General features: G+C 37.9%; 1 protein-coding gene across 5 annotated transcripts in view; it reads right to left on the bottom strand.

The window, feature by feature from the left end:
- Nucleotides 1–1,678: 1,678 nt before the first annotated feature.
- The window catches only part of ESRRG (estrogen-related receptor gamma), a 346,513-nt gene continuing 330,786 nt past the window's right edge, over nt 1,679–17,405 (bottom strand). For 3 of the 5 annotated variants that reach the window (XM_009894316.1, XM_009894317.1, XM_009894320.1), the window contains 2 exons: nt 13,628–13,897; nt 1,679–2,485 (listed from right to left, as the gene is read on the bottom strand). In XM_009894316.1, the coding sequence (XP_009892618.1) occupies nt 2,241–2,485; nt 13,628–13,897 (515 nt within the window). In that variant the 3' untranslated portion in view covers nt 1,679–2,240. The remainder of the gene's footprint in view (nt 2,486–13,627; nt 13,898–17,405) is intronic. The other 2 variants (XM_009894318.1, XM_009894315.1) reach the window with 1 other exon arrangement.

Genomic DNA, 17,405 nt, shown 5'->3' with positions numbered 1-17,405 from the left:
ACCTAGAATCACACTACAGTCACTTCTCTACTGAGAAAACACAATCTACAATATAGTCCCATATAGCTAATGATAGATACACAGTTTTTTTTCCTAGCACGAGGCCGATGGAGCATCAGCCCATTGTTATTTTGTTTAAAGCACACAACGTAGCAATAGTTTTGGAAACTTTTCCGCACCAAAAAAGTTTTGCAACAACACAGAGCGAGTTAATAACAACATCTGAGAGATGATTGAATCAAAGCTATATTTACAGCGTTTAAAAATTAGACTTATCTATAATCTTGAAATATTCAAAGTTTTATTTCTAAGCTATACATTGGTATTCTATAATAAACTGTTACAGAAATTATCCCTTGTTTTGAAAATATTATGATTTCAATGTGTATCTGTTCGTAACGAGTATTTGTTTGGAGTTTCGATCTCTTAATTATTACTAGGAAGAACCTTATTACCGGTAAGGAATAGAATATACTACTGTAATCTCCTGAGGAATTGTACATCCAATATTGTCTCTAATTCTACCCTGTGTCTATAAGCACACACCACAAGAATCCAAACACCACAAGAAGAACAAGACAACAGTCTTTGAATGCAACATAAAAATTCAGAAAAGCACAGCAAACATGAAACATTGAAAAGCTGAACTACATTTCTTTTGTTTGTTAGGATTACAATTTTAATTACATCTGTGTACATAGAATAAGGATGTTCACATAGTACAGGGAGCAGCTACTAACACTGGTACATTGGTATAGCATTTGATGGAGGTTATTGTTTATTGGTTATTTAGCGACTGTAGTTTTCTGGGGGCATCTAATCGGTTTATACATTAGATTACACCTCGTAACAGTCTTGAAACTGACTGACTTTCATGCTGTGACAATACTGGTTGAAAAGCACGTATACTGGTTTAGCTACTTGTTAGATTGCCATTTACAAAATAAAATCTAAATCAATAAATAAGGTATAGAAGTGTTAAATTCTTCAATTTGGTCAGAAGTCTACTACTCTGATTTCTTAATTTTGCAAACGTCGGCATTTGCCTTATTGCCTCTAAGCTACTATTGGTTCATAGGGTTTTTCTGCGTGTGAGGTTATAATTTTGCAAACAGGCAGTATCTCGTTCATTTGCAACTGAAGCAGTTAGAAATCACGTAGCAACTATACCTTTGTACAGTCGCTGTCTCCTAACACCGTTACAGATTGGTATTCGACATGGAGTATTTATATGTTAGACTACTCGGATATACTGTAGGTGTAATCTAATCCTTTGAGTCAGTGAACATTTAGTTATAAACTGGAGCTCATGTTAAGAAACTGGATGTTTTGGACCAGACTGGCACACAACATAAATTGCATCCGTGATAATATGCACCTTCCCTTCAACTATTGCTTTAGTAAGATAAATTCCCACATTAATAAATGGCTGAAAACTGGTAAAGCTGGTACAAAAAAATCTCCGTTAGTAAGAAGAAACAAAACATTTAAAAAAATCTTCCTTCAGGATTCATTTGTCCTTCATTATTGTTCATCATTGTTCAAGCCAGCACAAAAATGCAGTATTTCTTTCTCTTTAGTATTGCATGAATGAATAAAGCTTAAACTATTCCCTGAAAAAGTTACATTGTAGCTAACCTAAGAAATATCTGGAAGACTTGAAAAAACAATTAAGGAATCAAATGGCTGTAACTGATCTAGATGGAAAATGCAATGATAAGAAGCAGCCGATGCATCGTCGCTTAGTCGTCTAATTAGAGACTGCTCCTATGAAATCTAATACTGCATTCAGTCAGTTCATCGTGTTGTACTGTACTGCTAGGTACGGTGGTTCTCTCTTTGATTCCTTTGTCATTGGGGACATTATGGTTCATAATAAGTTCACTGGCATCCATATTATGGATTTCCATCCTTTGGCAGGCCTGGCTTCCATCTCTCTTCAATTAGAGACCTCTTTTAAAAAGTTCAGCAGCAAAGAAAAAAAGAGAAAAGGAAAAAGGAAAGGAAAGAACAGAAAGGAAAAGAGAGAAAAGGAAAAGGAAAAGAAAAACTGCATCAGAAAGACACAGAAGAAAAAGTTGAAAGCTGCTTCACAGTCTTGCTGCTAAATATCAGTGCAGTCATTTTTTCCTTAATTAAACACTAAGTTTCTTTGCCATTATTATCCTGTTTATTTTCCCTTTTTTTTTTTTTTTTTTTTTTTTAAAACGTGCATGATGGGAAAGCCCATGATGCTTTAGTCAGACCTTGGCCTCCAGCATTTCCAAAAAAAGTTTGTGCATGGGGACTTTGCCTTCCAGTTTGATGTTGTAGAAATGCTGCACAGCCTTGGTGGAGGTTTGCCTCAGAAGCGGGAGAGTCATCAACATCTTGCCTGCGCGACGTGGGTCTTCCATGTGCTGCCCGGCCTCATAATCCTGCAGAGCCTCATGTAAGACGTCCTGAAGTTTCTGCACTGCCTCAACATCCTCTATGTGCATTGAGTCTGCAAAACAAAGGAGTGACAGGAGGTTTCAGTTTGGTGTGCCAAAAGTCAGATCACTCTATGGCTGCACAACACTTCCACTGGTTCTGTCCACCCTCTTTCACCAAGAAGGAAGATTATTACCCACTAATTTCTATAATGACCTTCAGGAAAATATTTGGAACCGCTGTGGAACTACAAAAGTATAATTAACTCCTGTGTAAGCAATCCTTCTCCTCATCCACCTCAAACTAGTGAAACGGTCACCCTCACTGCTCCATAAACCATCTCTTACAGTTACTGCTTTGAAGAAATGATAGTGCCAAAGGGCTGTATGAATTGAAGCCCGCGTTTTATCAGGGAAGCAAGAATGGCTGCCCTGCTATGGAAAAGCTCAGTAAAATTCTGTGTCAGGCTCCAAGGCTGCGGAGTTGGAAGCCACGGTTGTTACCCACTGCTCAGGGACACTAATCGCGGGATTAGGACCACTGCACTGACGCAAGGGAAAAGCGGGTTTGATGTGATTTCCTGATAGGTTTAGCAAATTTTTTCTCCCTCAGGCACATTCAGACAGACAGGCAACACTTAATATGTTCCCGAACAGCTTTTGCTCTGTGAAGCTAACATCTCCTACAAGGTGTAATCCTTCTCTCTCACCCAGAGGGTGGTTTATCTTGTTATTGTTGGGGTTTTGCATTTTTGCTAAATCACTCAAAGTAAGCACCTTGCCCTGTACCTTTCCAGGTGAGATGTTTGGGTGGTGTAAGTATTGAGTGACAAGCCTAGGCACAATGCACATGAGGAACTAAACTAAACTGCTACATGACCTGGAAAGATTAAAGCAATGGAAGTGTGAAATAAAAAGAAAAGATCTAACTGAAATAACTGTAAAACCCTCAACAGCATAGATACAGAAAGGGAAGATGTCCCTGAGAACAAGCAGTTACTGGACCATGCTGAGATGACTTTGGACGAGCAGCCCTAATTCGCTGACTTTTATGTCACCATAAATGCCAAAACCCCCTGATGTGGTCCAAAGGGAGGTGAATGCAAGTAAGGAAGAACAGTCATAGGTGAAAGAGGCCACCAAACAGCCCCTACCAGCTACCAAAATTTGGATGGTCCACACAACTTACAAAGCAAATATAACACTGTATAAAAGCATAACTGCTGCGAGGGGGTACAAGTCCTAGGGATAGGCTACACTGTGCAAGCTTAGCTCAGGGTGACACTGGGACATGGCATTATTAAAGTTTATCCTTGAAAACACTAGTTAGTACAACGCTGTTTTGCATCTGAATTTTTGGTTTTGGAAAAAAGCTCCCATTCCCAGTCAGAATAATGGCTGAGGAGTTGGATGGTGAAGAACCCATTTCTGTCATCATTTCCAAGCTCTGTATTAAGCAGTCTGATGCCCTGGATCAGTATTTTGAGAGAGCCTTATGTTTTACCCTGTTGATGATAACAACATCAAATTTTGCACGTGCTTCAAATATCTGAATTACATTCAGAGAATTAAGATGCATCTAAGATTCATTTCTTAAAAGCTGACATGCAACTATTTCCTCAGATCATTAAGCCAGATAGTAAATACCTCTCTCTTTTCAAACACAAACATGTAAACCAAAACACAAACCAGTAAGTAACAGGTTAACAAAAATGTTCCAGCTTCTATTGTCAAAACAAATGTGCAAATTGAAAAGAAAAAAAATAAAAGTTCCAGCTCCCGCTCTAAAACAGACACTTAATTATATACAAGTTTGGATCATTTAGCACGTTTTATTGATTCTGATGACAGTTTATCTGTTAATTACACATAATGGAGTCCTATGGGAATTTTACATGTTTAATAATTCTGAGTCTTAGCGAATACATGCTCTAAGAAGCACGCAGTTAAGACATACGCTGCAGGGATGTGATAGTGCACATCAAGGTGCACTGTGCTGAAAGCAAAGAAACGCAAAAATATCTCTCTTCGGGAAAAAGGAGGCTACAACATTTTAAAAATGATGACAGGGAAATTTTACCTCTAGCAAAATTTAGTTCTAATTAATGTGAGACCATTCCCAAAATCCACACATTTTTGATCGTTTTCTAATATGGCAATTCTACTAAATAATTCTGTGTCAGTAAGAGAAAATCCCTGAATTCTGTAACCTACAAACAGGTGTAATCAATACAGACATGCTAACAAACACATATAACCGTGACTGATGTCTTAAGCATACTGTCCAACCACCGGGCTTAATTTGGAATGCAAACTCCAAACAAACTGTCATCTTTACTCCCTGACTCTTTACCACGTCCTTGGATATTCGCTGTTATGCTATCAAACACACGATGTGCTACCCCAAATTATGTTTCCATAAACCACGCACAGTTTGTGCAGAAATTACACATCTTTTCCTCCTTTCTCCAGAACCACAGTGCCAGGGCCATATTTGCTGGGGAACCAAACAGGAGCATTTTAGCAAATGCTTGGGGAGTCGAAGACTGAGTGTTCTTGAGAATTTTTTTTTACACCATACTGCGTAAAGGGACTGTCTTTCTTGAGAAGCTGACTGTAAACATTCAGTCTTTAACCCTGGCCTGATTCTTCCCAGAATCAGTATTTGTAACTGCGACCATGTTTGAGTTTGCAAATAGATGGATGGAGTGCAGACTAATACATTTTTCGCAGAGAGATGAAACTTCCCCGAGATCTTTAGCTCTGCAGTTTGGACAGCAATTTGGCTTACAGCACTAGGGATATATATATTCTACACATTTCTTACACATAAACTGAGTGAGGTGGGAAAAGTGGAAGAAAGCACCCGCAGAAAATGCAAGAAGACTCAAAACCTGCCCTTGGATATGGCTATTACACTCCATGCTCTCAAACTCTTCCACTGTGTGGACAACATCTTAAAACAAGGGATCTTATCCGCTCCTTGCAGGGGTGATTGTATACCGTCCCTCCAGTAAACAGAGCAATTGCTTACATGGAAAAGTAATAGTAGTAAAGCATTTAATGTATTTGTTGCTGTCTTTGAAATCAATTTGGCAGCTGGGAAGAACGTGACCAGCCGGCTCTCCACCAGCCGAATGCAAGCACTCTGCTGCCAAACAGCGGTTCGTAGAGCAGAGCTGAAGAAGCTGTGCCTTGGGAAGCAGACTTTTTAATGGGAAATGGGGTAAGAAAAAATAGCAGAGAGAGGGGCACTTGCAAACAGTGATTAAGACTTCAAACTGTCCTTTTAAAATGGTGATTTAGCTCGAAAGATTTAAAAATTTAATCAAATTACTATGACAATTTAACTTCCCATTTACAGAAAAGATTCAAACTCATTTCAGCTTTCCCCATTCTAGGGTCTGCTAATGTTTAAATGCAAACTCACTAAATCTGTGCTATTTAATTAGACCATGATTCAGCTCGCAGATTGCTCAGGAAAATATTAATCTCTACAAAGATCCTTCTTCAAGTTTTAGCCTTGCGGTCTGGAACTTGCACTTTATTCTCGATATTAAACGAATGTAGATCTTAATCCCTGAGGCGTAAGCCTTTGAAAATAAGGAAAATGGTTGAAAATGCTGAACTAGCCACGGGGAAAAGAGGAGGAAAAATAAAAGAAAAGAGAAATCTTTTCAGTAACTACAGACTGGCAGATGTGAATTCAGAGCAGGTTAACTTATTGCTGATAAACCCAATCCACACTCGTGAGAGAGGGCAATGTCAACAAGAACCACTATAATTTAAGGAAACACAGAGTCTGTGTGACAATCCAGAAATAAAGAAATAATTCCACAGACAATATGAAATTGAATTATAGGTCAGGTACAAAGATTTTGAATGTTCTTCCCATAACCAAGACAAACGCTTTTCATCTGTTTTTGGGTTGGTTGTTTTTTTGGGTTTGGTTTTTTTTGTTTGTTTTTTTTTTTTGCGGTGGCTTTGTAGACAGTGTGGATAATTTACAATTACATCCTACACAGGTAAGATCCAGAGGAAACCTATACCCAGATGTAATAAACTTAAAAATCAGTGCTTATAAAAAGAATGAAATTAAACAGGGTAATTTGAAAGTGTTGTCATTTGAAAGCAAGCAGGATTTGATCGCAAATGCCCCGCAAAAAAAGGATCCCAGGCTGGTGAAATTGAAGAGCTCAATATGCAAACACAAGATGTGTTGATACAACGCACAGCTGAGAACATAGGATTTCAGTCTAGAAGGGGGGAAAAGTTGTTACTGATCAGTGCTGCGATGGCAGCGTGTGTGATCAACAAATGAGGACATCGACTCATTGAGCTCTGCTTTCAGAATCTCGTTTCAGCCTTGCAAATGCTTTGTTTCACCATTACAGGACGGGAAAATAGAATTGTACCTCTTCTGATCAGCCAATTGATTGTATCATTGTGCAGAAATGGGAGAAAACTAGAGTTCTCATGCAAGCAAAACACCACAAGGTGCAGACAGAAATTGAGATTACAATCATTTAAAATACAAGCTTCATCTCAAATGCAGCAAACAAACATCCAGCCACACAGGAACCATTTATAACACACCAGAAAGGGTGACAGCTAGCTAAACATTGGAAAGCACCTGAACTGAGGGCAAGGAGACCTCTCAAAATACTGCTCTGAGGACAGTTAAAGGACGGTATGTATGTATTTTGTATATAGCATCACTAAGAAGCAGTAGAAACCCAGAGGTCCCAAATGAAGTATTTCTTCATGTCAGAAAAGTCAGGCAGCATAAAGGAAGAAAATATCATAGTGAATCAAGTAGCAGGGAGTATGCAGCAGTGAACAGACACATTAAGATGCTGATAAAGCATATCAGAGAGGCAAATATCAACAGGTACTTGAATCACAGCAATCGCTGTGACGTTTGTGATTCCATATAGCTGAGCAGTTCACAAACCCAAACCAGATAAATCAGTTTAGAAAGTTGTAGGATCCTGGAAGAACTGGATGGGATGAAGAGTAAGAACAGCAGGCAAAATGGTTTTTGCTTTACGTAAGGACTACAACATCCTAATCTGGATTATGTCTCAAATAAGAGGAATTTATTATCTAGATTGCATTGCCAATCCAAAAACCCCACAAAAACCACCTCAGCGTTTATTGATGGATGAACTGTTCTCAGAATTACAGAACCCCTTCCTCTCCTGCCTGAAATGTATGCCAGATTTACACAAGGAAACTTGCATTTTTGCAAAGTGCTTACCCACATTGTGTTTCTGTATAATTTTTATGAGAAACATAACACAGCGACATTTTGAAAAGCACATTGCTTAAAATAGAAACAACCCACGGAAATTGTTCCTCCCCCAGCAAGAATGCCCATCCTTTTCCAGTCTAGAATTAAAATTGCCCCAGATGCTTTCTTTGGTCCTCCCTGTGTAGGGTCAACAAATATACTTAATTATGACCACCTATTTGCTTGTCTTTCCTGAACAGAACTATTTGCTAGCATCTGCGTGGTTAGGCTAAGAGACAAGCACACAGACAAAGAGGATATTTTCCCTTGCAAGAGAGTATGACAAAAATGGTCTGACACCTAGATTATTTTATTGGAAACAGACACTTCAATCAGAATATATGTTGGAAATGAAAGAGGTATAAATCAACAACTCCTTGTCTGTAAGCAGTGGAAACCAAAGAAGTAAACCAAAGGCTTGTACGATTGATTTTAGTGAACGAGGTCTTATTCCGGATTGCGCTGGTTTGGCCTACTTTTAAAGAGAGACATGGCAACTGAAGCCTCAAAACAAAACACAGTAGGAAATGAAGATTTAGCAAGAAAGGAATTACTTTACAGAACACACCTATTTATTTCAGAGACTAACTGGATTAGCAGTGAACTAAAACCACAGGCATAAGGTAAATTAAAGGACAGTAAACCACCTATTTTTTATGCTTGAAATGGCTTAGTTTCCACTAGGATAGGTAGTCAGAGGAATAAATAATGGAGTATTCCCGCAATGCAGAACACATTGCATACTAAAACCTGGTTTGAATACCTAGTCAACAAGGCTACTAAAACTCTGGAAAAGGAGAATTTGAATGATAGAGGCGGGGGGGTAAGATACCACAGGAAAGAAAATGTTGTACGAGTGCTTCAACCTCCTTTTTATCCACTACGAGATAATTGCCATAATTACCATTGAGAGCCACTAGTTTAGTGCTGTGGAAAAGCAGGACGAGTAAGTGAGACTAGCAATTGCACTGGTGACACAGCGGTTCATACTGTTGTTTTTCCCACCCAGAAAAATCCTCCTGTCAGCACAGAGCTGGCCCTCGGCAGACGCAGCACAGTGCTCCCCTTAGAGTCCCGCCCCAGCCGTAAGGAACCCGGGGCTCCCTCCTCCCGCCAGCCACCGGGCTGGCCTCGCTTCTTGCCCTTCGTGAGTCTCAGGCTGCTAACACATAAATAATATCTACCTATTTCATAACTAAATGAGGAATATCTCAAACTTATTCAGTTATTAGACCAACTACCAGAAAAAGGAAAAAAAAATTAAACCATTAATTAAATCTGCTACCATTTGCTTAATGTTATCATTAAGCAAATGGTAGCAGAGTTATTTATTTCCTCTAAGAATTGTGGGTGCCATCTATTTGATTACATGAAAAGCGAATATGAGGAAGAAACTGTGTTCAAGCAGCACAAAAACTCTGACTATAGTGGCCACTTCCTTTTCTAAAAATTTGTTTCTGTGCTGTACCACTCTCTTTACAAAATTACGTGAAAGAGGTAAGAGATGCTGCTATTTACATTTGGCAAAATAAACATTGGTTTATTTTATAAACCAATAACATACGGGTGTATATATATTTTTCATATATGCCTAGTCACCATAGATACATTTTAATCATGAATTCTAACACTAACAAGATATAACTAAATAAACTAAAATAAAAAATTGACGTTACTGGAAACTAAATACAGTATGTTGTGATATAAGATAATCCACAGTCTATGTGGGCAATAAAGATGATGTCCTGTGGAATAATTGATTTATAGGGTTCTATCTAAAAATAAATTTTTATTATGATAACATTATTTAATGGTGATAGCTTAGTGCTCCGAGTGCACTCTTTTGGTGGCTGGAAAGCTAAATACATTGTAAGAAACTAATTTTTTTACCAGGATAGATGATTGTGTAACTTTACCGGCTTCAATTTTGATCTGCACTTTATTATGCTAAAATGCACAAAATACTTCTTGATTCTCACTCCTTTGGTACTGAAAGGGTGCTTGGGTTTCTTTTTTAGGAGAGTTAATAAGAGAGACCAGACACTGTGATGGTGAGCAGAGGTCCTTTTCTCCTGCTGGTGGTACAGGCTAGACAGCTAGAATTAGCCTTTAAGATTAAATTTTCAACAGTGCATAGGGTTATACTTTTAAGTGCCTAGCATCCACATTTGGGTCAGATTTTTCAAGATGCCAGCAGCCTATTAGGCAGATACACATGGATCAGATTTTCAAATGTGCTAATGTATTTTGACACTCTAGTTCCTTATGTTAGGTCTTAGATGGGAACTGAGCTTCTCTTCAAAATCCGGCCTCAGTTGTGACTCCTGAGCTCTCCTGCAACATTTGGCCTGAAGGCACAATTTAGTCCTTACTGATTAGGCAATTTCAGAAAACTGCTCACCTGCAACTCCCTGTTTAGTATTACCTAATCGATACATGGAAGCATTTTCTAATACAAAAGAGACGAGCAGGTCATCTCTTATGTGTTGGAGTGTGCACATGTGCGTGTGCGCACTTGCGTACGCTTCAAACTTACTTTGTAAATATTTTACCTTCCCTTACACACAAGGAAATAATTGGTACATGCATGTTTTGGAAACCATTCAAAGTTGATTTTCTGCGTGGGTAAACAAAGTGCTCATCGGTGCCAGCTTGCTTCATTTGGGCGGTGTGAGGTGGAATGCAGGGCGGTTGCATCCTGCAGCTTCAAGGTACCTACTTGCTTTTGTGTAGAGAAGGTAAAGAAAGGAGGAAGGAACTCGTGATACTGACAGGACAAGGACAACGCTGTGGTGAGAGAGTCTTCTCTGGAGTTCAAGCATAAAGGCTGTATTAATTACTATCAAATCAATGCAGATGTTTAAAACTAACCTAATAAATTTCCTATTACGCACTACAAGTTAAGCCTAACTATTGAAATCATGCCTGTAATAATAGACTTTAACATACCTGGGACTGAAACATCTCTACAACATTTGTGCTCTTATATATGTATTTAAACTTTTCAATGCTATATGCAGTCCGTTTGAAATCAGTGACAATCTACAAGGGTGCTACTTCTTGCATTTCTGGAAATTTATAGAAGCGGCATGGCACTGGCCAAGCCTGCAAAGGGAACATTTGATAACGGCTGTCAGAGAACCTCCCTGAAAAAACGGCTCCTCCTCCCCACCTTTTAGAAACCAAATGGCAGGATTATCTCAGATCAAGTACTGCACAAGTAGACTCTGTAGACCTAAAGAAAAGTTAGCAGTTGGGGAGTTTTAAGGCTCACGATACTGAGATTTGTTGGCCAAAACAAAGTTTGTGGTATGTATTTAAACAAAAGACAATCAATATGAAGACAATCTACAATTTCTTTTTCTGCTTCTATACAGCAGCAGGGAAATTACTATGACACTGTATCATAAATCACTAACACAGGTACAGAGCTATAAAACCATCTTTGTCTACTGTTTACAGAAGAGGCAACCTGGGAATCTTTCTAGACAGTGTGGATATAGCAAAAATGTCTGAAATGCCTAAGATTTTGTATTACACTTCATCTATTCTCTCTACAGCTATAAAAAGACTAATAGATTTTAAACCAGAAATAGTGCAAGTTTTAGAAGAAAACAGATGCAGCCACAAAATATATTAAAAAGTTAATTGCTAACTGGTTGATTTTACAATGGCATTTTATTTCTCTTTTCGGCTGCATTTACATTAATCGAGTTCATACTTATGTGAAAATAAGCTATTTCTGGTTTTGTTGATAAAAAAAGACAAAAAATTTAATTTTACTTTAATTTTAGCAGCATTTTTAAATTAAAACACTTCAGCTGATAGAAGTTTGGTATATGCTGCATGTACAACCTGAAGCTGAAATGTTGAATGTCAGCAGTCAAAACATTCTATTAAAAGGGAAGTCGAATGGCTCAGCTGCTTTTTAACTCCTCCTTGCAATATTTTTGTTTTAAAACAGCAATTTTATTTCTTTTAAGATGGGGGAAAGAAACGTTTTCACATAAATGTGCTCTGAATTTTAGTATGCTGAATTGTATTTATCTCTCATATTATCCTGGTTGTAATTCCCAGCAAAGTTAATGAAGCTACAGATAATTTTGATACAGTACATGCACACTGTATGACTAAACTTTTTTTGGCAGTAGTGTCTTTTATTATTACTTCATCACCGCATGTCTTTTTAGGGGGAAAAAAAAAAGGTGTGAGTGGTATTTACCACCATATCCCTATATTCTAGCCCCTTCTCCTTTTTATCAAGTTAACTATAGAAATATTTCTAATTCAGTCTTTGAATTATGGAATCAAAATGAAGACAAAGAATCCTCTCAATTTAGACTCCTAATTCCAGATAACTTTCTTGCTCTGTTCATTAGGCATGACCAATTTCAAGAAAAATCTTTCTTCTAGCTGCAAAGCATCCCCAAGTGTCTACTTATAATGGTGAAAAATTATAAATAAATCTTCAATTAAAAATAATTTTTAACTTTGAGAGGCATTTCAGCATTTTGTTTAGTCTGGAAATAAGATAATATTCTAAAACTAAGGGCAGAGATTGTGGGACGGAGAATATTTTGTAAAGAAGCTAATAAGCATTTTGGCTTTACATGTTTTTGAATTATAGTTCCAATTAAAAATGCAGAGTGCTAAATCACATTACAAAGACAAATAGGAAAGTACAACTTCATTGTTGAAAACAATTTCCCTCCTATCAATCTGAGGATTCATGCATCAATATTGTAGATGAACTGTTAATTACAAAATCAATTAAAAAATTATTTCTAAAAACAGTCACGCGTCCTGGCTCTCAGGGGGGCAATTTGGGCAGAAGGTCTCATCTCACTAGGACCGCGCCAAATCACAAGTCGTCATCCACAAGTAAGCAAAAGCAATCTGGTTTTTCATTTTTCAGCGCGGCTGAGCCCAGCCTGAGATTGATCGTCACATATGGCCCCAGAAAACAAACTGTCAATACCTTGAATGCTGCAGAATTTGAACAAATAGCCGTCCGCCCATTCAAGCCACTCATTGCATCCCATTTAACAGATTTTATTGACAGTTTCCTTCTTGTAATTAAAGGGAAAACTACTGGCCAGCAACCAAGATAAAGTTCAAAGATAGGGTCAAAACAAAAGCAGATGGAGGGGCACGGTGTGACTGTCAATGGAACATAGCATCAGAGCATGTTATTGACACACAGGTATCTAATGATCGGCACGTCATTAAAGAGGGATCTATCGTGAACTTTATGCAAATGCTAAAAGGGACTTAAGACCACAATAAAGCATTAAGGAGACACAAAAGGAAAAACAACAAAGCACAAACGATTTTTACTTATCTGACAGAATTCACTGCTTCAGCACTTTTAAATTCAAATGTAGAATTCTTTCTGAGATTTTTAACCCTTGCTGCACAGGTAATAATTTTTGTAGGAGCACTCTCATAAACGCAGAGGATCCGTGTGGTAAGGTGTGGTCCTTGTGAGATTAAATAAGAATTTCCTCCCTCCTCCCACATCCTGAGTTCACCCTATCAAATAAACCAGTAGTTGCCTTTAAAGAGAACATATATAGGATATTCTGATACATCCTTTCTGTTCGTTTTAATTGCAGTGATTAGACTTGCCGGGATTACAGAATGGCTTTAGAACATCTATATTCATGGGGAAGGATCTTCGCCTGTAAAATACTCTCCAAATCATACAGGGTAGTATTCTCTACTCCCTTAGGAACTTACTCCACAATTCTTAGAACCTGAAAGCTCTGCTTAATTTGAACTGCTTTGTTTGTTGCCCTTTAGGCTAAGGTCTGATTAGCAATCTCTTATGCTAAAACCGTGTTTAAAACAAGCATGCAGAAAGTATTAGGGGGGGGGAAGTGACATATTAAAAATGTAGCAACCGTCATGCCACTCTGCCAACCTGAATTAGCAAGTGCTATAGCTTTGAGGGTCACAAATTCTTCTTTCTCCAGCTTCATGCTCTTGTATTTCTTTACCAGCTGCAGTATGGCATTGTTAAGGTCAAGAAGGCCTGCCAATTTGGATTGATCTTCATCCATAATATAATCTTCAGCATATACGAGCTCATCCTCAAAAGAAAGTGACCGGTATACAACACCGAGAATCAAAATCTCCATCCAAGCACTCTGCAGAAGGCTCATCTGGTCAGCTAGAGACAAAGTGGAGAATCCTGAATAGGAAAAAAATACAGGAAAAATATTAAGCAGTTTGGATTTGTCAGAAATCTGATCCTATTTTTGATTTATTCTTATATACATTGTGATAAAACACATATGTACACTATTATTCTCCCTTCTGCTTTGGTGCCTCTCCTCCCCATCATACTACAGGAAAGTAAATCAATATAGTATCAAAGGTTTTCTAATCAGCATATGAAGTTACAAACAAGTTGGAATTTGCAGGCTCTTTCTGTAAGAATCATATTATTTTGGAGAGTATTGCAGTGTTAGTCTGCAATTTGTATGATGTTTTCTTTGTTCTGAAATACTCATGCTTAGTTCTAAAACCTGATGCTGTGGAACAGGGATCTGATGAGTCTGTCATCGTTACCACAAACCGAGAAGGATAATTTAGGAGAGAAAAAAAAAACTTTTTTGAAAGGAAAGATGTGATGTTTTAATAGAATTAAGGTGTTTATCACAAAGAGGAAAATTCTCTTTGAACTTTAACCTCAGGGAAAAGAGAAGTAACACCTACCCTCCTCAGAAAAGATGCTAATTACTCCTGCCTCTACTACACTTGCTGAAATAACAGGGTGGCACATTAAAGTGCCAACTGAATAGCAGCCACACCATCCTTTTTCTGAGGACAACTAAAAATTTAATAAATTCCTCTTAATGAATTTAACTTTTGCTCTTCTTTTTTTCCCTGCTGTCCTTCCTAATAGGATCACTAAGGGCAAACATCTTTACTGTCTTACCTTTTCAGACTCTTGTTCACAATACGTGTTAATTTATTATATCAAACTACTAATATCCCGATCACATTAGCAGCTACAAAACAATATAGGAGAGGAAGCGATTTTCCTGGCCTGTTGGTGAAATGCAGTAGTTTGCCAGTTGGCACCATCAACAACAAGTACTTAATAAAATCATCAAAGGGGATTAGTCAAGCTTTTCTTAAAGGGTCTTAAGACACGTCTGTGGCTTTCATTTAGTTGTTTATGGAGCTGCTTACATGTCCTTTGACAGGGTTCCCGCTGTAAGAACATTCTTTTTGGCGTTCAATTACACTTAAATGCATTTTTCTGTTTTGAAAGTCGAGAGTTACAGTCAAGCAGGAATATATCATAAACTAGCAAATCTGCAAGGCATCTACTCCAAACAAGATTTTCTCTATAAGCACTAAGCAGCAAAACTAATACAATAAAAAAGAAAACCCCACATCCAAACCACCAGGCATCCATAAAAAATGAAACATAAAACTGACTGCATGCTCGTTCTCTCTCATTTTTCTCCCCTCCTTATTTGTTTTCATTTTCTCTTAGTGTCTTGAGTCTTGTGACAGAACTGCAGCTCTCTGCCTTCAAAAAAACCCAACAAAAACTGAGCCAACAACAACAGGAAACCCTTAAAGAGGTGACAATGGAAAATAACACGTCTGTGATTAAAAAAAAAAAAAAAAGAGGGAAATGGAGAAGAAATAATCATTTGAAAGGTTATAGGGAGGAATTCATGATTTCAATTAGCTTCAACATTTCTGTTCTTTCCTGTCTTTCAAGAACCAGTTTTTCTGCAGTAGCAGATGGACAGAGAACGTAGCCTGCAGCACCGTCCTGTGACAGCCCCATTCTCCCTCCCAGACACTGCTGTTAGTAAATAGATTTACACATTCTCCAATCTCCACACATCTTTCTGCCGAATAATTAAAAGCAGGATGATTAGTTTATTGAGTGGAAGGAGGAACTTTTTTATTGAGGTCCATCCACGATTTTATCAGGGCCAGCACTTTTACGGTTGTCATGAGGGTGCAGGCATCCAATTTTTCTTATCTGCCTGATTAATACAAACGCTGTTTCAGGACGCATTAATTAACAGATACAAATCTACGTTCTCATGGAAGGATCAATACAGAGAAGAAAAGAGGCATCAATGTGAATTTAGTGCTGATGATGGAGAAGGCACTCTATTGACATTTACGTGCATAGAAACTTTAAAGTTGCAGTGGAGCCCTTTTGTCCCTGTGATTTACAAATTAACAATTTTTCAGGTATAACAATGTTTCACACACTTCTGAAGAGTTTAATTAAGCAAAAAGCAATAAAATCAGTTTTGATTAAAAAAAAGTTTTACCTGCAATTTCTCTCTATTCTTTTTTTTTTTTTTTTTTTCCTGAAAACTCCCAACTACCTTCTTTTATTTACTTATCTATTTTAGTACAGGTTTGTTGTTTGGTTGTTTTTTTTTAAATAAATAATGCTATGTTTCAATAACATGTATTGTATGCCACAGTCAGAGGAAATTACATATGGCCTGTGAGGGGGAAAAATGAGATGTTGCCTATAATTTATTGTACTGCACTCCTGAAAAATCTGCCTTCTGGTGCAGTAAATATACTAATTGTTTTTATATGAAACATAAAAAATCAAAAATTTTTTTACATTACAGAAAAACTGGCAAATATAAACCACACTGTTCTGCTCTCCAATAATAAATCAAATAAACATGATTATTTTCTTCCTGATCGAAGTAACTTTCCCTTGAAAGCCTGCTCAGTGAAAGCATGTTTTAACTTTTAAAGGCATCCCTGGTGGGAATGTAAAGCTGCATCAAGTCATAATTAATCTGGTTTTGTGTTGGTTTTTTTTTATTTTTTGGAAAATGTGAAAGCATCCAGCATGTCCCTTGTATCACACCAATGCCCTTTTGATAGCTGTTCAGCAAGTCACAGTTAAAAGAAGAGATTACACAGGCACATGCATTTACATGCTGAGATTTATTTTTAATTGTTTGGAGCAGGATATACTTATTTCATGCCAAACTGTGTTCTGATTCTCTGAGCTTTTGTTACACGAATCCCCATGACCAGCCATGTCCTGTGACAAGTGGCCATGCTCTATTTTCAAATGTAACTACTTAAAAAAAAGTCTCCAAATTAGACGTAAATACACTTCCAGCTCTCTGGACCGGTGGTAGCATTCCCAGTCACAACTGTAAGCTCTTTCCAAAGTGCCCTGAGGTGCTGCACGACAGTGTGGTTCTGAACTTTGTTGTGCATTGTGTGGCTCCCTAATCCTTAAGAGTCTTGCAGGTCATTGTTTTAAATGTAGAAATGCATAATGGCTTTTTAAAATACAACGTTGTGTACCTTTTTCCCCCTTAGCATGTACCATATTGGTGACAACTTTGATCTCTCTCCATCTCCCTCCCCAAGTCAATGCCATTTAATGTGTCTCAGGCATTTGCTAGCAGAATGACTCTGTACCTTGACCTGCAGTTAAACAGCATGTTTATCTGCGATACAGCGCACTGCAAATAAACCAGATGACAGTTTGCAATAACGTCATTTGGAAGGATTGAAAGGCTTCTCAAGAGTCAGGTACCCCTGAGGTAAGAAGCTTGAAGGAAGCATGTTTTGTGCCAACCCTCCTGCCATCTTCTACTAGACGCTCGTGTGCTTGACAATGATGCCATAGGCGCTTGTCAAGTGTTTTTTTTTTTCTTTTTGCCTAGAAAACT

The sequence above is a fragment of the Charadrius vociferus genome, unplaced genomic scaffold, assembly GCF_000708025.1.
Source record: "Charadrius vociferus isolate BGI_N301 unplaced genomic scaffold, ASM70802v2 scaffold261, whole genome shotgun sequence".
In the NCBI taxonomy this organism is placed as follows: domain Eukaryota; kingdom Metazoa; phylum Chordata; class Aves; order Charadriiformes; family Charadriidae; genus Charadrius; species Charadrius vociferus.
The sequence above is the reverse complement of the archived record's forward strand: the minus strand, read 5'-3'. Positions and strand labels throughout refer to the sequence as shown.